At 40.3% G+C, this 21,690-nt stretch overlaps 2 protein-coding genes across 5 annotated transcripts in view; one reads left to right on the top strand and one right to left on the bottom strand.

Annotated features, from left to right (window-relative positions):
* SLC5A8 (solute carrier family 5 member 8) overlaps positions 1-5,972 on the top strand; it is a 30,428-nt gene extending 24,456 nt beyond the window's left edge. The window contains exons 13-16 of the mRNA XM_048947284.1: positions 647-846; positions 1,659-1,762; positions 3,157-3,242; positions 4,641-5,972. Of these exons, the coding sequence (XP_048803241.1) occupies positions 647-846; positions 1,659-1,762; positions 3,157-3,242; positions 4,641-4,766 (516 nt within the window). The 3' untranslated portion in view covers positions 4,767-5,972. The remainder of the gene's footprint in view (positions 1-646; positions 847-1,658; positions 1,763-3,156; positions 3,243-4,640) is intronic.
* A 1,834-nt stretch (positions 5,973-7,806) lies between these two features.
* ANO4 (anoctamin 4) overlaps positions 7,807-21,690 on the bottom strand; it is a 168,784-nt gene continuing 154,900 nt past the window's right edge. For 3 of the 4 annotated variants that reach the window (XM_048958570.1, XM_048958578.1, XM_048958588.1), the window contains 4 exons: positions 20,583-20,730; positions 17,332-17,451; positions 15,398-15,503; positions 7,807-12,192 (listed from right to left, as the gene is read on the bottom strand). In XM_048958570.1, coding sequence (XP_048814527.1) covers positions 12,001-12,192; positions 15,398-15,503; positions 17,332-17,451; positions 20,583-20,730 — 566 coding nt within the window. In that variant the 3' untranslated portion in view covers positions 7,807-12,000. The remainder of the gene's footprint in view (positions 12,193-15,397; positions 15,504-17,331; positions 17,452-20,582; positions 20,731-21,690) is intronic. The other variant, XM_048958563.1, reaches the window with a different exon arrangement.

The raw sequence follows: 21,690 nt of genomic DNA, 5'->3' as shown, positions 1-21,690 counted from the left end.
TGAAAACACATCCGGAAGTCCAAGGTGATAAACAGATGTGTTTAAAAGGCAGACTGTATTGGGGAGCTCTACTAGAGTGGTTTAGTTATTGCAAAATCAGCACTGGGGGATGAAAAAGTTACTCCATCAAAAATGTATTGATAGTGGAGAATGGATGGAAGAAGATGGCTGGAGGAAGATTGTTATTTAGTAAGATTTGCTAATCACTATCCTCTACAGTTTAACAGTTGAAAATCTAAAATATGAGCTGAAAAAAAAATCACTGTCAGCAAGGAAACCCATCCTGAAGTAGAAGAGACTTTAAAAAAAATAATAAAAATTAAAAAAAAATTGTATTGATTCAAGGATGGTCTCAGATAAAATAGCTTTTTTTTTGCTATAAACCAAGAAGCCCAAAGCTATTCTTTCACTGTGAATTCATAGTGGCAAAATAAAAAGAGGTAAGTTCAGGAGCCATAAGCAAACAATGAGTTCTCCAAAGGGGAAATGAAGTAAGCTCCCAGTTCTCCCCAGCTGTACATTTTATTTTTCCTGTCGTGCCTGCAGTTTATTAACTGAAGTGTTTCTTACTCATCTAATTTTTGTGGTTGTTTTCAAAATACTTTTGCTTTCCTTGCAAGCCTGAGTATCATTTTTTCTTTTGCAGGGTGCATTTGTGGGTCTTATCACTGGCTTGGTAATTTCACTTTGGGTTGGATTTGGTTCTCAGATTTATCCTCCCCTCCCAGAGAGGACTTTGCCTCTCCCCCTCTCAACTGCAGGCTGTAATATATCCATCTCAAGCAATTTGACTACATCGACAGAAAACCCATTAACAACAATCTTCAGCACACAGGCTGCAAAAAGGTATGAAAGTTCCTCATGTGCAGTCACTACAGCATGTATTTGGTTTGAAGCAACATGAAAATCTGCCTAGCATTTGTTTTGCTTCAGAAGAGAGCATTGGTATAATAGAAAAAATATAAGGGGTTTTCTCCCCTCTGCAATCTCCATGTCTGTCTTTGGGCAGCTACCATTAAACATAGCAGTTATAATACAGAAGACAGCTGGAACAAGAGCTGAACACATTTCTAGGTATTCCCAACTGTTACATTTAAAAGTGCCATTCAGTCAGTGAAAGACATCCCAGTGCACACACGGATGCCCAGCATCCACTACATGTCTCATACAAGACCTTCAGCATTGCTCATGGCTGTAGAAAAGCAACAGAGAACATTCTGAAGAATACCAAAGCAAAATGTAACCCAAGATGAGAGAGCTGCCCTGTTATTTCTGGCTGTTTTTGACTGCATGTGGCTGATATTGTATAATGTATTTTTTCTTTAAATAACTCAGCCCCTTCTAAATATGTTGTCCCTTTATCTGGGTAGCTAGAGTGCTCAGCTCTGCACTAGATTCCTAGCTGCAACAAGACTGTCCTGTTTTACCTGCTTGTTTCCATGTACTTAACCAGTCTCCTCCTGTATGAAGGCATATTTTCTGATATTTTTATGACAGATTTGCAATGCACATTTTATCATATCAAAGTAATTCAAGAATACCAGCTCACTTGGTTCAGAAAGTAGCTCTGTATTTATATTCTGTATGGATACAGACAACATTTTCAGGTTCCTCGGAAGAGGACAGCAGAAGTTAACTCTTTTCCTGCTCTTTTTCAGGCCTGCCCTGGCAGATAACTGGTATTCCTTGTCCTATCTCTACTTCAGCACCCTTGGGACACTTACCACAATAGTTGTGGGAATAATTATCAGCCTCCTAACAGGTACTGGTTCCACAGCTGAGGCTGAACATAAGTCTTAGATTTTTTTTCAAACTATGATGACCAAAAAGAGAACTGTCATTTCCAAAGTAAGAGCCAGAATCCCTATCACAAAGGTTGAGGATTAGGAAAATGTCCTTCATCAGAGGGTGTTTGGGACCTGGAATGGTTTTCCTAGGGTAGTGGTCACAGCCCCAAGCTGCCAGCGTTCAAGAAGCATTTGGACAATGCTCTCAGATGTAAGATTTGAATTTTGGGTGGTCCTGCATGGAGATGGAAGTTAGACTTGATGGTTCTTACAGATCCTTTCCAACGTGGGATATTCTGTTCTGTTGCATGAAGGTTCCTATCCTAACTCTCATTTCCCCCCCTCAGCCCTTCCATATCCTGTGCTTGATCTCTAATTACAGCAAAGATCACTTCAAATCTCTAAGGAGAGCAAAGTTTCAGCAGTTTTTTAACATAAGGGGCAAAAATCCCATCTACCTTTCCTGTTTCGTGAGATCTCAGCAGGTGCTGTGGTTGAAGGGTTGTCCCCGAACATGAAAGGAACTCAAGGCAAGGAGATGCATCCGTTCTTCTAGAGGACAAAAGCAGTTTTACTTTGAGTGAGTTCAGAGCACTCAAAGGCTTTTGTTTGCACCTGTGCAGTGCATGCATTTCACTACATTTCCCTGGCACGTGTCAAAGAGCTGCAGGTCCCATGCATGGCTTTCTTTCTCAGTTGCTCAGTACTACTTCTGAAAGGTGCAAAAGCAACAAGTGAGAGCAGGGACATCAGTTCCAGCCTGTGACCTCTCTGCTCTTCCATCTAGATGAGTGCATACTGCACTTGTCAACTGCACTGTGCATGGCAGAAACAGCACCAAAGCAGCTGCTCTCATGGCTTTCTCCAGTATACCTGGCCAGGATCTTGCTACAGCACTCATCAGACTTTGACACTGTTAGATTTCAAACCTATTATCCTGACTTACCTCAGAGCTGAGTTCCCTTTATTTTTTATTGGAACACCAAACTTCCAACCCAGCAGATTGATTGGTCCACTACTTTTTTTGTGTCCTGCAACTTACAAGCACAAGATACGTCTACTGTTTTCTTTTCTTAAACTTCTAGAGGATTTGCTCTAGAAGTTTTCAAACAGAAACGTGGGGAGAATCTAGAAAACTATGAAAAAAGGCTGAGAAATTTCAGGTAGATCTCAAGGATAATTTTATATTCTGAGAGATGCAGGGGGACACATGGTTGTAAAGGAATGATTCCTAAGGAATGTAACATCTAGCCTGTGACTGCTTGGTGGCTTTTGCTGCATGACTGTCCTGGCTTGGTGCCCAGAGCTGGGCTGTGACATACCACGTACGTGTGGAAACCTGGCTGATTGAAGCATGCCTATTTTGCAGGAGGACTGAAGCAGAACACAGACAGTAAATTCCTGCTGACCAAAGAAGATTTCCTCTCCAACTTCTCCTGGTGTAAATCTGAACCAGTAAGTATAGTTATGCATCCTCTGATATAAAGCAATCTCTCGGGAGCAAAGGCAATCTATTCTCACCAGGATGCATTGCATTTGATGCTTTAAGGCAGCAGCAGAGCACAGGGCGGCTGAGGCAAAAGCAGCTGGCATAGGCAGTGAAGCTGTGTTTGGCCACAGCCTGACTTCATAACAACAGAGCAGAAGCTGAGACAAGGGACAATTGTTCTCCAAGTTTCTGACAAAAAACTCCCTCACTATTCCCTTGGAAGCTAAACAAAGACACGTGTTGGATTCAGCAAAGCTTTCTTTGTAAACGTGATTTCTAAATTCTGGGATTTTTTAAAATATTTTTTATTTTTCGCAACATCAGCTACTATTTGAGAGAAGGCATTTCATTTCTAGACAGTGTGTCTATTTCCTATCATCCTCCCTAAGATACAAGAGAAATTATTGGGTAGAATGGAAATAATGTCTCTTAGAAAGGAGAATGTAGGAGAAATTTGTTTTTTAAAATAAACAGAGCCAATCTCTCAGGGCCATCGTTGCAATCATATTCATCATGTCTTTGAGATGGTCCAATGTGCAAAACATTTCTCCCTGATGACAATAGCTCCTCTTAGCATGACCTCCTGTATTTTAGCTCCTGCTTACGAACAACAGAGGGTTTTTTACAGAACTGAATGCTCTTCACCTATAGATACCGACTATCCAGGTGTTGTCATTCAGTTCTTAATGCACCAACATCTACTTTCACCATCTGGGAATTTAATCTCTAAAGCCTTTTGAAAAGAAAATCTCACCAAACAGATGGAAGCTAACATCCACAGCCATACTGTTTTCTGCCTAGAGTCAGAATCGAGTGTCAGCCTGGTTATACTGCTGAGTAAGGAGTAGTTGGCATCACAGCTTGTGCAGAAAGTTAATTGCTCAGAATAACTGGGGGGCAGCTGAACAACTTCCTGCACATGAAGAGCTTAACATCTCATTGCATTTAGCGAAGATGAAGCATCGATGCAATGGAGCATGTTAATTTGCTTATCCTCTCAAAGATGGGGCAAGGACTGAGGGTTGGGAGCCAACAGATCGGAGGGCTGGTGGTGACAGATCTCTAGATGTGAAAACAGCAATTAAAACTTTGCACAACCAGAAATGCTCTGAACACTTTGCAGGACAAGAACATTTTATGAGACGAGAACATTTTGCACAACTTGCACCTTACACAATAAGAAACTTTCCATGCCCCTAGAAAAATACCGGCTATTTCAGTGAGTAACGATGTTCTGTCAGCAGCAGGCATATTTTCCTGTAAGGCTTTCTGTAAGTCAGGACTGGGTCTACTTGCCTGCAGGCCAAAGAGAGGAAGACTGTTTCTTCCACTTCACAACATTGCTTTTATTTCTTTTTTTTTAGGAGGAGAAAGTGGTTGTGTTGAACTGGAAAACAATGGTAGCCGAAGGAATGGACAACCCTGCTTTCAGCCACATTGAAATGGATGAAGCAAGATATAAGAACAAAGCCAATGGCATTCATATATGACGTGGAGCCATGTCAGCCCTTGAGGACAGTTTTGTTCATGTAAAGCACTGTTGACACTCCTGTGCTGGGTCAGTTAGCAGCCCTGCTAGGATCACCAGCAGGAGTCTGCTGAGCTTCATGGTGCTGTCACCCGTGCACAACTTCGATATTAATCAAGAAAGGAATCAGGTCTTTCTTGCTTTTGTTGTTTCTCTCACACTCTGGATCTTGGTGACTGGGCTTAAGGCAATGTATCTGTGTGGAATATTTGCCTGATATTCTTGGGCCTCCTGGAAAATACCTGCTTTTACTTCCAGTTCACTCTCGGAGTAAATGTTTTATTTGGTAAGAGTGCTCTCCCCCGGAAATGACTGTTCTCTGTGGGCTTTTTTTCTTTTCTTTTTTTTCTTCTTTTTTCTTTTATTCTTTTTTCTTTTTCCTTTTTTCTTTTTTTCCTTTTAAGTCATTGAAAGGGTGAAGAGATCAGTACTCTGGGATCTTACCAGCTGGCAGGAAACAATGGATCTTTTAGTGGAGGAGATGTACTTTGTGCCTTCTGATTGCTTTGTAGAACTGATCTTGAGAGCATATTTATTTTGCTGGTTCTGTCATATGTTTGCTTTCATTAACCTCATTCTTTGGTGAGCACTCCTCTCATGTGCCCACTGTTGGATGCTACAAAACTGTCCTTGGAGACAGGTAAAAACAAGCATCAGTAATACCCTTTCCTTTTCTCCCTACCTCACTCTTTAGCCCCATCTTGCTCCAACAGAGCTGGCCCTTGTGACGAAGTGAACAATCTGGGCTTTTCTTTCTGTGCCATGTAGCAGAACCACATGCTGGCCCATGACTGCTCTTGCACTGAGCTGGGTGTTGTCATGGTTTTATGGTTTTTTTTTGGTTTTCAGTATTCTGCACCAAAACATCATGTAGCACACTGGGAATTAAAGTGGTAATGCTCCAATTCTGGGTACCTGTCCCTGTACATCGTGGAAGTCATGGGATCTGGCTGTTCTTGGTGGGGCGCTCTCTTACTGCCTGGCAGTGGGTGCTGGAGGGTGCTTTCCTAGCACTACCAAGCTTTTCCGGTTTGACTCCGTCTCAGGAACCCTCATATCTTATTTGATTTATTAGTCTCAATTTCAATTAAGTTGTATTATATTGTGTTATCTTGCATTCCGATATCATAGTAAAATAAGATTTCCTCCATAGATTGTTGCTGCTGTTTTTTTTCTCCCTTCCTTCCTTCCCATTTTGTGGGGCCAGGGTGGGGGTGCAGGGAGGGCAGGAGCCTACCGCCCTCCCCTGTCGCGGGCATAGATTGATCTAGTTAACTCCGTGACAGGTGTAGGTATTAACAAAGGTATTAATGTAGGAAGAAAACCCTCTGCGGTACTGGAATAGAGAAAAAACTGCACCTGCAGTTGGCTGTTATCTGTGGAGCTGTGAGCTGAAACTTACTGTAACCACTTGTGTTCTTGTAGTTCCTGTTGTCACTCCAAAGTTTCACTTCCAAGGTTGGCCCAGATCAGGCTAGAGCATGTTTTGTGTTTTGCTTAGAGGGCAGAGTCTGCTGTTCTGTCTCTGGGAGGGGAAGGGATTGCAAGGGCTGGATGAAGTCTCTTCATGGCTGCAGGGCATGGGATGTCTCATCCTCTGGCTGCGCTGCTGAGAGGAGATGAACAGCATATCTGTCCTTACATTACTTCTGGTTTGAGAGGATAAAAACCCCACAGGCCCCTTATCCTAATTGCTTGGGGAACAGGCTGTTTGACCCACTGTTAGTACTACTATTAGTACACTGTTAGTACAAAAACTGTCAGTTTTGTACTATATATTTTTTACGACATCAGTTGATGGGGGTTTAAAACTCTGCCACAGCATCAAGTTGGTAAATAAAAATCATTGCAGGAAAGGCAGGCAATGAAGCTTAAAAAGCAGTCACGCTTGAGACACAAATCAAACACTGACTGTGTGTCTTAAACTCTTTCAAGAAGTTACACTGAGTTGTGCTGGGTGCTCAGCTGCTGTTATATGGGATTTGATTGTACTAGTTTACCTGTGCTGATTTGGGCCCTTAAGCACTTAACCCAAGCTGTTCTGTGCCCCCTGACAGCAGGCATTTGATGATCTACTGCATAAGATGGGATCGGTAAACTTTAGGAGGCAAAAATGGGAGCAGACCTTTCCTAGCAGAGTATAGACCAGATATACTCTACATGGGTTGCCACTAGGAGCACATCTCCATCGGCCAACCAGTGCAAATGATGAAGTCAGGCTTCCCCTTTGCTACCTGAGGTATAGGCTGGCAAGATCCAGAGCAGACCCCTTGTCTCCCACTTGTGTGCTGAGGTACTTTTGGCCCATGGATTTGAACAATGACAAGTACCGATATCTTCACTCAGCTGCAGAGAGCCAAAACACTAAGAAGACTGGTGTCATTCTGTGTGCCTCTGCTCAGTGGTTTGTAGTAAGCCAAGGGCAGAGCAGAAGCCTGCAGCAAGGCCTGTGTGCCTTCTGGTAGGACTACAGCACTCGCAGCCCACATGTTGCACTCCCATCTGACCATGATCCTTATGGGGGTGACTGATCAGCACAGCCCTTTGTTGCACCATGCTGGGTTGAGACCCTTGTTTTGAATTGATGCTGCCTTGGATGACCTGTGACTTCTACCTGTTATGTTCATGGAGTGAAGACTAATCTTTCCAGCAATCACAGTTAAGAAATAACATAGGGTCATGGAGTTTATTCTCGGCGCTTTGAATTCACATGGGAAAACACGTAAGCCTTTGCTTGAAGTCACTCTTTGAGCACTGATCAGTCATTTTACTCTAATTTCAGTATGAAGTGAAAGCTTGGGCCAGATGGTATCTGTTGGCCCACAGTCACATTGAGATGAGTTTTTATACTGGGGAAAATACCATGTTGTAAGAGGTTTAGAGGTAGCATTCTTTCTGCAGATGACCCTGGCAACTGTCCTTTTTCTCATTATCTAACCTCCCATGATTGCTGCAGAACTAAAAAGTGACTCTTCTGCTTTACTTTTTTTTTTTTTTTTCTATACGCTTGCTGTTTTAATTGACATCACTAATTGAAACAATTTTGAATAATGCTTTCTCTGAGACTATATACTGTCCTTGTCTAGCTGCAAACAGAGCCAGGGCTTTGCCTGTGTAAAAACAAGATAATTCTCAGGGTCTCCCTCACAGTCCTGCACCACGATCCTTCATCTCTCTCAGCTAAAAACTCACCCAACAAAGAAATGAAGGATAGCCAGTGCCAGTTAATTCCTTGGGAATGGGAGCACTCCATACTGCCCAAGTTACATGCAGCATCTGGGAGGGCTGAGAGGAGAAACAAGTGGAAACATTAAAAAATGAACTAAGAAGGCAACAGGAGCAATATTTGATGACGTAGATTCACAGACCGAAGGTGGTAGTGGATCCTGGCCCCTTTTGGTCTGCGTTTACACTTACTTCCACTCAGCTGGTCTGTTTTCTTTCTGAACAAATAAGATAAATAGAAAATAATGTGTGGATTTCAAACAGCAAACATTTCATATGCGTCATTTATTTTAAAGTTTATTGCGTCACATTATACAAGCATTAAACATGGCTTTATGTTGATGATTTTTTTACGTAAGTGTGAAAACTTGACATTCTTCTCCATAAGATTTTTTCTATTTACAAATAAACAATCTCTATGTATACTTTATATATATATAATATATATGGTAAATAACATAATTCCCCTCAGAAAGATTTAAAATAAAGAACAGATTTGTAAACAGGGTTTCAGTTGTAGTATTTGGTGGCTTGAACACAGATGGTGCTCTATACCTAGGCTTTTACTTTTGTCAAAGTATTCAGGGTGCTCGTTTACATTTATTATTCTAAGGTTCATAAAACCAATGTGGGACAGAATGCAAAAATCGTAGCAAACAGGCTGAAAAACAGTCCCAGTATACATTTTTTTCCTTGGTTTTAAAAACTGGCGTGTAACTGCTCATGAAGTACATGCTTGCTGTCAAAAGTGGTCTATAGAGATCACTCCTATGCTGATTGCAAGATGATTTCACAGTAAATCCTTTGATGTGTGTTGTCCTGCTTGCTATGGCAAATGTCTGTGGCATGCATTGAGGTTGCATTTTTTCTCGTTCCTTTGAAGGTAGTGCTCTTGTGGAGCTGAAATAAGTAAACAACATACAGGGCGGTCACCTGGAGTTTTAAACAAAACCTATCCATCATCAGATCAGAAAGAATGGAATGGCATAAATTTTCCATCTACAGACTGTTTTAAATTCTATGTATTATTGTTAGCCTATTGTATGTAATATATTTTCCCAAATAATGGAGCAAATAAAAAGGGAGTTGTCATTCCTGAGTGTTCTGCTATAAAGCCTTAAAGGACTAAAGGGAAATCTACTCTGCAGAACAGCAGGACTGAAATGTCAGTGCATTGACTGGTCAACATTAAGTGACAGAAATGTACTCAGGATCTGCCAAGGAGGTCAGAGTCCCTTTCGGCATCACGCTCAGCACAAGCCTGGTAAACAGCAGCTCATGTGCTCAGTTTGGACAGAACAGGACATAACTTCTAGCTATGAAGTGTCATGAAAATTCATTGCAGTGTACCTACGTTGAAAACTTGTACCAAATGCAATTATTTTGTATTGTGTTTTTGCTGCACTTTATTGGTTTTGACACACTATATTGTAGCGATTGCTCCAGGGTGGAAGTCAGCTTAAATTCTACTCAATTTCAATTCAGTTCTGGGAACTGCAGGATTTTTGAAAGATTCACAACCCATATGGGTGAGACTGATATTATGTATGACTCACAACTTATTTTACTACCTAGCAAACAATTTCTAAATTAGTCATTTGTGAGTTTTTGTTAGAGATGTAACACAGAGGATATGCAGCCTAATCCAGTTGTTCATGTGAATTTGGTCTGAGTGAGATTTTGCACAGTGATCCTGCCTGAGAGTATCCAGATTGCTAGTGTAATATACATCCCTAAGTGGTGAATGGTAAATACTAACTCATTTGGCATGTGTGTATAAAAGAATGAATGATGTTGCCTATCTATTTCCTTCTGTTTACTGAGACAGAACATTCCCATTTCTTCACTGCCCATATAGGCTGTGTCCACAGCAGCTGTAAGGTGAAGCAAAGATGAACAAACAAGTTTCTTGCTTATTAGGCAGGAATATATCCCAGAACCATTAGTTGTGTTCCTTATTCCTTTTGGCAGCAAGTCAATAGAGAACAGATTCACCCTGAAACTCCTTCAGTGGCCTCATAGGAATTGCCTCATAGGAACTCCTGGCTTGGGTCACGAGCACCTGATAGTGGAAGCCATTTATCCTCTGTGCAGGAAGATGGATTAGTACTAGAGGAGTTCCTTATTCAAAGGAAGAAAAATGTAGGCTGGCAGTGGCTACCGAGATGAGGATGCAAACATTTTCTTCCACCAAACCATACTGCTTTTTATCAAAACTTTCCTCCTCATAGAAATAGCACAGTTCTACCTTGCAGTGGAACAAAGTTAACAGATCTAATTTGGCAATACAAGGTCTTGGTAAAGGTGGTCCTGATGTTTACTGGAGTTTGAGGCATCCATACAAAGGATCTTGCACTGTGTGATTTGTCCAATGCCACTTCTATTGAATGGTTTCTAGAAGAACTTGTAGAAACAGCGTGCTGAATTTTTCTCACTGTCAAATGCCTTTAAACTAACAAGGACATTATTCATTAATAGCTCTGAGAAAAGCATACTGTTTTTGAAGCTCCAATTACTTGGAAAAGTGCTAATTGAATTGATGAGCTTCAGTATTTTGCATGTAGCTGTATCTTTACGAAGACATATGGTTCCTTGCAGTCTACTTACAGTCTGGGCTTTTGAACTTCCTTCTTCATGTTGTGGCTGATTACGCTCCTGCACGTTTGGCAAGAATTGCAGTATTATCACTTTGAGGCAAGAGGCAGTGGAGCTTTCACAACACTCAGTATTTTGATTTGTGTTGCTCTGTCCAGCAATTCTGCAGTCATTAGAGTTACAAGTCTACTATTTTGGACTAATGACCTGCAAACTTTTAATTTCTTAATGCTAAGCAATTTGCAAAAGGATATAGTCAGTGGCCCATTTTGGCCAAATCTAATTCTACAGCCTATGTAGAACTGCTGTGCACAACAGATTTCAAGCTATTTCATACTACAGCCTAGTTGTTTTCTCCCAGTGCAGACAACAGAAGAAGGAATAAAAGAGCAGAGATTATGGATGATCGTGTTCTCTTGCTTTGTTGAATTTGTTCATCCATTGTTTGTTTGTTTGTTTTGCTTTGTTATTGTTGATTTACTTAAGACACAGACAGTCTTCTGTTATGTGTATCATATATTCTCATTCTTGATTAGGCCTTGATGTGGCCTTGCAATACAAGTATACAAGCAATTTTGGATGAGGTGTCCTAGCTTGATTTGTTTCCTTCAGAGACCAGACAGACCCATAGCTGAAAAGGCACTGTTCAGATCTTCAAAAGTTACTAACCTTTCACAATAATGTGTCTAAATTAATGACCCTACAGTTAAGACACCTCTGGACACATTTAGGTGCTTGCCTATCTGCCAAAACTTCTGCATGTGTAATTTTTTCAACCCATGTTAAAGCATTTGATTGGACTCATGATCAAAGATCTCCTCACAAATACTAAGGTATTGTTCAAGTTATGGAGGCAATCCCCATATGTTAACTTAACTCATGGTAGATGCTAGCTTCCACCACTTATTCCACCATGGGAGAGAGCATCATTGCCATGCATGTTCAGCATGTGGTGACTACACATGTGGACATGAACTATCATGTTGCTAATGAGCAGTCACTGGTTATGAACTAGCTGCTCAGCCATGATGAGGAGCCATGAGATCATTAGGTTCTGTAAAGCACTGTAAAGATACTTAGCTGCTTTGAAGTTCACGGCCTTGAATTTAAGCCATGCCTGGAAATAGTGTGGAGACTTAGGCATTGGTCTGCGCTGCTCATGCCAATATTAGCTCTGGAGAAGACTAAGCCTTGTAAGACCCCAAATTTGAAAAGACTTAGCACAGTATTCACCATTTTAAATATGGGTACACATGTGCTGAGTGCACACAACACTGACTGTTCCTCTTTCACTGTTGCTCTCTACCACAGAAAACCAGGATTTTTTTTAATAGAAAGAACTCCTATCTTCTTTTAAGCAGTTTCTTCTCACCCCATCATGGCCACTCATTGTGATAAGATTTTCCATTCTTCTTTCTTTCCTTCCTTTCTTTCTGCAGACGTTCTAATTCCGCTTCATACATCATTTCCTGAATCAGGTATTTTTCTCTCCTCATTCGATCTCTCAGATCTTTTGGAAGATCTGGGATTAAGTAGGAAATCAGGTGCTTTATGCAAAAGACAAGGTGCTGCAAAAAGAAGAAATGGTTGAAGAATGAAAACTACTGGAAGAAAATAAGTTATTTCCATACCTTCTGAAATCCCTTTCCTTCTAAAGATGCTGCGTTAGAACTGAATTATTACTAAATTGCTGAAGTATTACTAAATCTGAAGAAACCAAACTGTGAAGATTTCCCCAACAAAAAACTAGACGGCAGTGGACTATGGATTTCAGCAAAGGTCAAGAGCAGCTGAGTCCAAACAAAGCCTCAGGACTGTTGTATGACCTGTGCATTCAAATCCCTGAGGTCATGCTTTGCTGTAGGGTTGTCTGGGCAGGGACTGTTAATAGTGGATTGCTCCACAGGAGGAAGATCAAGTTGTATAATATTTTCCTGTCACTGGAAATTTCTTGCATCAGTATTGGAAACTAACTCACCTATGTAAAACAAAACATTTTTTCTTCTAATCTGCATCTCTAATCCAAAACTATCTTGTCATTTACTAAGCATAAAGTGCTCCTTTGTCATTCATGGTTTAGGCAAGCCCCAGCAAAGCTGACTGTGATGGGGGATGACTGCTCAATTGTCTTCTTTCATTTGACTGAAGATGGTGCAAGGAGATTTATACACTCTGCTTGAGAGGAGATCCTCGGGAATAAAAATCCCCAATCTCAGCAAAAACACAGATTTTAGACTGGAGAAGTAAAGATACTTCTTCTCCAATAAGAATCCTTCCTTTTAAACCCACTGAAAAGTATATAACATTTTCCCATGTATTTTTCCCTTATGAGAAAATAGAAAAACAACATGCAATAGCCATAATTACTGTGTGTCTGCCTAATCTAAACAAACAAACAAAAAACCCCTAAAAAGCTTCTTCAGCTTTTGCACACAGCACTGCCACTGAACTCTCAGTTTAATCCAGACAAATACTTTCTTTTAAACTGAGAGGAAGTACTTTTGTTTTGTTTGTTTGGCCAACATAGCCAAACATCACTGCATCCACCTCCTCATTGCCAAAAGGGTGTCTGAGCTGAGGTGGAAGGTTACTTCATTTGTGAAAAAACTGCCTTGAATCTCCTGGAGAGACCTTTTACTGTAACTGCTCTGGCAACAATAATATATCTAGTAAAATTTTTCTGTAGAGAAAAACAGGTATAGTTTCTGCTGAAGTTACTTTTATAATTTTATTCAGATAATTAAGGAAGCATTTTGTAGTGTGAATAAACAGATCGGTCTCTGCTGAGAGAGACACTGGTGAGCCAACTTATAGTTTTGGTTGGGGCAAAGCAAAATCAGTTGTCTTATGAAAGCATCGGCCAGATCTGAAAAGCTGTTCCACAACACACTGTGTATTTAGCTGGGCACTGAACTTCTGCAAGACTGATTAGTCTCACTGTAGTTACTTTTGTCCTTATTCCATGCTGCCTTTACACATAACAGCTGAGGTGGGAAGGGACTTCTGGGTCTGTTTGGTCCCACCCTCTGGCTCATGCAGAAACACCCAGAGCAGGGTGCCCAGGACCACGTCCATGTGGCTTTTTGAAGATCTCCAAATACATATAAACCATGTGTCCAGTGCCTGAAAGCCAGGCTCTCTTTTTGGTCTTAAAACTCCTTAGGCTGACCTGCCAGTGCTGCTCTTGTAGTTCATTTTTGGAGAAGGATTCCATGGCTTTCAGCACTGACAGCTCAGGAAGCAACAAGAAGATGCATTGGTGAGGCCTCACCTTGAGTACTGTTTTGGGCACCTCAGTTCAGAAAGGACATGGAGGTGCTGGAGCAGGTCCAAAGAAGGGCAACAAGGCTTGTGAAGGAGAATATGCCCTATGAGGAGAGACTGAGGGAACTGGGGATGTTCAGTCTGGGGAAAAGGAGGATGAGAGGAGACCTTATTGCTCTCTTCCAATACCTGAAAGGTGCTTACAGTGAGAGCGTGGTTGGTCTCTTCTCACTGGTGACAGGATGAGGGGAAATGGCCTCAAGTTGCACCAGGGTAAGTTTAGGTTGGATATCAGGAAACATTTCTTTACAAAAAGGGTTGTTAAGCACTGGAACAGGCTCCCTAGGGAAGTGGTTGAGTCACCATCCCTGGATGTGTTTAAAATCCGTTTGGATGTGGTGCTCAGGGACAGGATTTAGCGGAGGGTTGTTAGAGTTGAAGGGCTGAAAACTACAATCGGGGAATTCTCTGCAGACCTTGGACTTCTGCTGACAAGACAGCCCTAGGCAAGAAATAATCTAGAAAATGTTTCCCCTTCACTTTTCTTCTAACTTGAAAGCTCGAATGTTCAGCGAGGTGAAGAGGTGCTTTGAGAGCTCAGTACAGAATGAATCTCCAGAGTAATATGAGTCAGAAATGTAGTATTTGCTCCTGAACAGTATGCCAATAATTAGTGGTGATGGCAGCTTCCATATCTGGAGGCCCTGTTGCTATCATTTCAGAGAAGTGGACCAAGGAAAGAGTGGGCAATTTTATTGTTTATTCCCTGTTTAGCTTCTTCTCAGTGTAAAAAGCATTGGAATTGCTCGTGCTGTAGAGATGCTGAGCACCTGGTTTCCAGCTTAATGAAATTCAGACCTTATGAGATGCATCAAAGCTTATTTATCTACCCTCTTCTCTCTGTTTTTCAAAATCAGCATAAGAATAGCAGTCAAACGAAGCTGGGTTTTCTCTGGTTTGTTTTAAAGATTTCTGAGATACTGACAGTAAGCACTAATATTATGAACTTTGCCAAAGATATCGAGTCTCTTTTAGCATCACCAGCTTTGTGATGTTAATGGAGATGAATGGTATTTAAAATAGAGAAAAAAAAGCTAAATGTGCAAATAATGTGCAACTTAAGCCATCTCCATTTTTCAGTTGTTCAGATTTCATCCTTTCTAATCATGTTCCTTCCCCCCTTATTCACTAACTAGTTTGCATACAGTTTTCAGCCTAAATAGAGTGCTAATACCAAAACTTAGAAAGTAAAAACAACATGTCATTCCCCTCTTTTCCTGTCACTGTTATAGCTTTCAAATTGCAGTATACCCCTGTTTGTTAAAATATAAATACCTGTGACCGTTCAGGAAATGGGAGAATATAAAGCACAATACAAATAGCAGAAACTAACATGAAAAGCTTGTCAGCTGGCATCATGGAACAGCTCAATGAATAAGCTTCAAGAGGAAACTGTTTTTGTTTTGGTGTTTTTGTTATATAGACTTTTCCACTGGAATGGTCACTGACCTCAAATACAATAATGAAAGCCAGCCGTGCTGCTAGGACATGCCAGAACTGCAGCGTGTAGCCATAGGGCACTGGGGAGTGAGGAGGGTCTCGGTAGTCCCTGTACCTGAAACACAAGCAGAGTACTGCAGTTAGTAAGCTCCTACCCTTCTGCCCACGAGGAAGACAAAACCCAAACCCATCTTTTCTTAATCAATGCATTTTCTGCAAATACAGAGCACATCAGGTGCTTAGCACTAGCAGTTGTGGCTTCTTTAGTGCAACATGGGCCCTGTAGGCACTTTCTCAGAATGCAGAGTGGGGTAGGATGCTCTTGGAGGGGTACTTTCTTCCCTACCACAGCTTGTTTTAAAACCATAAATATCTCCACTTTTGTCAGCCTGACAACCCTTGTCTACGTTCTAGACGAGCAGAAGTTAACTGAGTATGGCCACTGTTTTTTGTTCAGACAGTCTGCCTTCTTGGAAAAGCACCTACACTACAGCAGGATGCAATATTTCCTTACTCAGTATCAATAGCTGGCTTACGCTGCAATTAAAGTGACTGATGTTTTAGCAGAATTTTGATGGGTAGCTGATAAACTCAGCCAAAGAAAGTAAGACACTCACTTTGTTTCAAGGGTAAATATACATAATAGTTCAGTGTACCTCCAAGAAGAGATTTAACTTCTAGAGATTTATGGCACCAACTCTAATAGAATGGAATGGAATATTGAGGCGACAACTTATGCATTTATTGATGGGGTTTCTACCACCAGCTTTAAGTAGCAGCAACATTATGCATGATGCTAGGGAAGAAAGTAATTAAAGGGGGGGCAGAAACTGATCAGAATCCATAAACATTATTAAAAGGTACCATGGCAAACTACATGGAATGAAGTATTATAAAAGCAGCTCTGCTCCTCAGAAAACTTTATCTATGGAGTCAACATTGGGATGCTCTTTCCGTAAAGTAAGTTTCAACAGAGAACAGTGGCTTCAATATCAGTTATATAAATAAAAGCAGTAATCAACTCACAATGCTGTACCACTTGAACTAGTTATTGCTAAAAAAAATGCCACAAAATCACAAGGTATCAGTGACTTTTGCTATAGTCCAGAATATCTTTTTTTTTTTTTTTTTTTTTTTTGAGAGAGAGACTCATGAAATTAAATTATATTTTTCTACAGTGAAAAATACTGGGGTACCTGTATCTGTAGCCACCAGGACTCATGCTGGTAAACTAGTATTGCCACAGACAAATGGCAACAGTATCTGTCATTTGATGTTCTTCCATTGCACTCTATTTAAGATTTTGATTCTCTGGACCGTAACAATTAATCACTTGTAAGTCTCTCATCACAGCCTAGTCTCAGACTGCTATTCCCAATCTGCTGGCTAACGACAAAGATACAAAGATGATTAACTGCTCATTTTATTCTGATTCAAAGCAGAAGCATATGATTATTACTAATAATTACACCTGCAAGCAATGACATAAACACGTTAACCATTCAGCTGTTAGTTTCGTAAAGGTAGCTTAGGACAGGCTCTGTTTATGTCAGACAGACTTGTGAAATAACTGAATGCAGTCACTTCTACGCACACCTAAGCTGACTTTATGAGAAAATCTGATTAAGATATCATCTCAATGACATAATCAGTCACTCATTACTGACTCTTTGATACCATATTCCTCCACTATGACTGCATGTAATTCAAGCCATAACACCATACAAATACTGTAGTTGGAGCACCTGCCAGCTTCTCTTGCATCTAAGGAAGTAGTCATGCAGAAAACAACCAAGAACTACCACAAGTGTGTTCTCAAGTAGCATTTTTTTTTCCCATTAATATTTTTCAAGTTTTGAAAATTAGTTCCAACCCCAAATTTACCAGGATGTTTCTCCCTTGAAGTGTTTTAAAGCAAAGAAGTGTTTTGATCAGATACCTACCTGCAATATTTCAATGGTGAACCAGAGAATTCACTTCCATTTGATGTAGGCTCTGAACGGTTTTCAAAGTCCGACACCAGAAATACTGATAAACTGGCATTAACATAGCCAACCATACACCTAGAGGGGAAAAATTCCTTTAGTCAGGACACAGCAAGATTCTTCTATTAACTGTTCTACCCAGAAGGAAGTTCTCAGGGTTCCATGAAATTTGCAGTTAAACTGTGATGCTTAGTAATGTTTTGAAGGGATACAGAGGCAATATGAAAGAAGCACTGACACAGACCAATGAATAATGGTAGATTTTTATGGGAGAAGAAATGGCGAGGACTGGGACTAGTTACTTCTGAAAAATAGATAGGTAGGGAAAATAGTGAGTGGCACCAGGGAGATAATTAGAATATTCCCACTATCAGTCTCATGTGTGACAAACACAAAGGAACATTAAGTTAAAATGGAAAGGCAATACACCTACAACAGCTAAGGGAAATAAGACGAGTTCTTTTTTTTTTTTTTTTTAAAATGTTCACTTAATTAGATAAATTTGGTATTAGAAGACTGCAGACTGGTGGAGCGTTGGGAGGGTTAAGCAGAGTTTGGAGAACACTGAGTAACAGAATGTACATTGCATAGTAAAGGGCTGTGGGAGTCACAAGAAGGCTCAAACTTGGTATTAACCATGTTGAGGACAGGGAACATGCATTGCACTTTTCACTCAAACATGGGTAAGTATTGGCACACCAAGAAAGCATTCATTCTCTAACTGAGAAGAAAAGACTTCAGCTAGCAGTAACCAATCACATCACCATCAGGGCCATCTGTTTTAAGTGCTTCAAAACTAAAACCAAGAAACCATTGACAGAATTATATGAGGCTGCCAGATTTTCAGTCAGGAAGAAGGAAGGACTGAACCAACTTATCTTCATTCTCCTAACATACATGCTGAACTGAGCTAAAGAGAAAGATATTTAAACATATTTTGCAGTGCATCAAGAGGTCATGTACAAATTTAGCCACCCACAAAACTGTTCTGCATGGTATACCATGTACTGTCTTTAAGAATAAGAACCTAAAAGATGAGTATAATTTCTGCATAGTTAATTCTTCCAAAAAGCTGTTATTGATGAATGAATTTAGCTACCATAAGGAGAGCTTCTAAATGCCCTGATTGGTAAGGTTTTGCCAGGCAGTTCTGACCCACAGGGATGTCTGAAACGACAAGGGAAAGCAACTCTCACCTCCACTGAACTAAATCTGTTATAATACTGCTCTGATTTCAAGAACAATTCTAGTTTATTTAGACAAGAATCTGAAATGTGGAACTTGAGGTCAGACAACTGAGGTGTGAAAATTGCTTTTAAGAGAACATTTGAAAATCAATTTTGTCCTGCCAAGAACTGCTGCAGGAAGCCAACAGTCTTTGTGATATACTTACATCTTTAAAAACCTGCTTTGGCTTCATCTGTTGGACTATTATAATTAAATTTCAGCATTACCAAACCAAAAAGCTTAAATCTGTAATTATTTCAAGTTGTTTTGCCAGAGGTTCAGAAAGCATTATATGATTTTCTTCACAGTAAGAGCCGATTATTTTTTAACTAAGGATTTTAAAATATTTGAGAAATTACATTTAAGAACCATCTAGTTTTGATTCAAGATCTCCATGTTGATTAGATTTGGAACTTAACATAATCTCAATATTTTTTCTAGTATCGCTGGTGCGTTATATGGATTTAATACCTACAGATGTTTTGGGAAAGAAAAAGAGAGTCTCTCTCATGTAAGGTAGTCAATAGCAGGTATTTTCACGCCTTAATTTAATTTGAGAAAATTCAATATTCCTGTGGATTTTTAATAGCTCCCGTCTTTTCTAACAGCAGTTACGAATAGCAGCATCCAGAATGATGACGTGTGTAGTTTTTATCAAATTTGGCTGCTCCATGGGATTAATATTGAATGATTTCATCTGAGAAATTCATCCAGAAAAGCAGCAAAGTTATGAAAATGCTGTACAAGAGGTTTGTAAGAAGTGCATCTTCAGTGAGCCAAGCTACTTCCCCTATGCTGAACTAGTTTTAAAACCAGTGAGTCATATTTTATTACAAAAATCAAATTTATAAGAGGACTTTTTTTTCCATGCACATTGGCTCTAAGAAAATCACTTGCAAGGAAAACTGCTGACAGTGCCTCAGTGTCCTATGGATCTTCATCACAGCACAAACAGAGGCGTAGGCTCAGCAAACACTGGCACCAGACCAAACACCTTACCAGCAAAAAGATTTTAACTCCTCATGAAAATAAATGGAACAGTCCTGCAGGCACCTGTTAAAATGCCAATCTAGCAGTAGAATGGCAAATTAGCAGCACTGCTAATCAGGAACTGCCCCATCAGCTGCCTTTCTTCCATCAGTAGGATTAAACAGTATTGGCAAACACAAGAGAGCAAAAAAAGCAGCAACAGAAGAATCCACTTGCTATAGCAAGGAAGAAAAATCAATCTGCCATATGTCCGACAGCAGAACATAAGCCCTGTAATTCTCTCTCTGGTTAAGCTTGTGTTTCTCTGAACTGCAGGCTCTTACTAACAGAGCTACCAGGAGATTTGCAAACTGTGTCCATGTGTGTTCAGCTGGATTCAGTGACCTTCCTCCAGTCCAACAGCTGAGATTTTATAAGTTGCAGTGTAGCAGCTAGACTCATACTTAATGTAATCTCAGTGTTTACCAACACTGAAAGAAAATCCACTTAGGCAGTGGGGTTTCAGTTCACAAATGTCTCCTGAAAGATGTAACCAAAGGACTCTAGTTTTAGATGAAAAACAAATTGCTTTGCTCTGTAAGGATGCCTTGATTTATCAGTTGGGAATTGCTTTCTCCTGTGAGACACTGCTTTTTGGAACAATGCATGCTGAATACAGGAAATGCAGCTTAATGAATAAATATAAAATTCTGATTAAATCTTTAACTGATAAATATGTGCATAGCTTCAGAATAAAAAGAGATCTATACCCATGTACACCAGGAAATGTGGTTTGTGCAGCATACTATTACACAAGCCAAATTTCTGCCACGTTTTCCTTGAGTTAACTTCATTACAGTCAGTCCAGCAACCTACTCTGTCTGTGGCTGAAGTCTGTTGCCTAAGCACATAAATTTGGGTTAGTGGAATTGGTACATATACAGACAGAACTGCTGTATCTATTCAAGCAATGTGATTTTCACGCATAACTTTCCTCCCAGAGAAAAGCTTACTTTTGCCCAGCTTCTCCTTGGCCTGCACAGGGTCCATATTTGTAAGCATAAACAAGTCGAGGGATGAAATCTGATGTCACGGCAATAACAAATGCATTTGTGATAACAGAAAGAATTCCAATGCCTTCCAGAATCCCATACCATATTCCTGTATGATAAGGAAAATGTGTTATCTCCAGAAAAAAAATCAAGGACCAAAAGATTTCAAATACTGCATACTTTGAAGCAATTGTCCCATCACTCAAAAATTATATAGTTTCTATCAGAGACACTGACTAAAAATCATTTTCTTATTGAGCAGCAAGACCTCAGTAGACCAGATTTATGTTCTCATTGGAGTCACCCAGTGGGTGGCTTCATCTTCAAAAATGCTCATGAAACTTTGGCTCCATCAAATACCATAATCATGTCAGTTTTAAGAAATGCGGTGAGCCTCCTTGCTTGCTGTGACTCTTCGAGGAGAGCCATCCAGGACAGCCATGGGTGTATTTAACCCACAATCTGCATGCTGCAGAGATCTGGTATGAGCCTTGTGTATGGCTGGTCCATATGTATCTCTCTGCATCAAAATCTTCCTGCCATGCTAATGCTATACAATGGCACGTGGCTCCTACACATCACCTGGACTTCTGAGCCCAGTTTTAACTGCCTGAAAGATCTTGTGGCACAGACACACAGCAATTCTGATGATGAGGATCATCACTGAGAAATAGATAAAAGACAGGTTAGACATAATTGTTGATTTTAATGAGGTATCAAGCTATCCCTAAAAACTTTGCTGAATAGGTACCAACTGCAACTCATTTTGAGAAGTCATTCCTGATTCTGCCTGAATACAAAAAACAAAAAACAACCCACTGTTTTTGAATTCTTTTATTATTGAAATTATATAACTGTCTCCTCACGGGTTCACACTGTTCACACACAAGGCTTCACTCTGGTACATGGCAGAGCACTATAAAGTCTGGGATTCTGCTATTTCATGTTAAGGCCTATGCTTTTTTGCAGTGCGGAGAGGCAGCAAGGTATCCTGTTTACCTTTCCAAGGCACCAGGAATTCAGCACTGGACAAATAAGTTTGTTTTGTGCCATCCTCCTTTAAGGTGTT

The sequence above is a fragment of the Lagopus muta genome, chromosome 1 (genome assembly GCF_023343835.1).
Source record: "Lagopus muta isolate bLagMut1 chromosome 1, bLagMut1 primary, whole genome shotgun sequence".
In the NCBI taxonomy this organism is placed as follows: domain Eukaryota; kingdom Metazoa; phylum Chordata; class Aves; order Galliformes; family Phasianidae; genus Lagopus; species Lagopus muta.
Note: the sequence above shows the minus strand (reverse complement) of the source record. Positions and strands in the feature narration are given on the sequence as shown.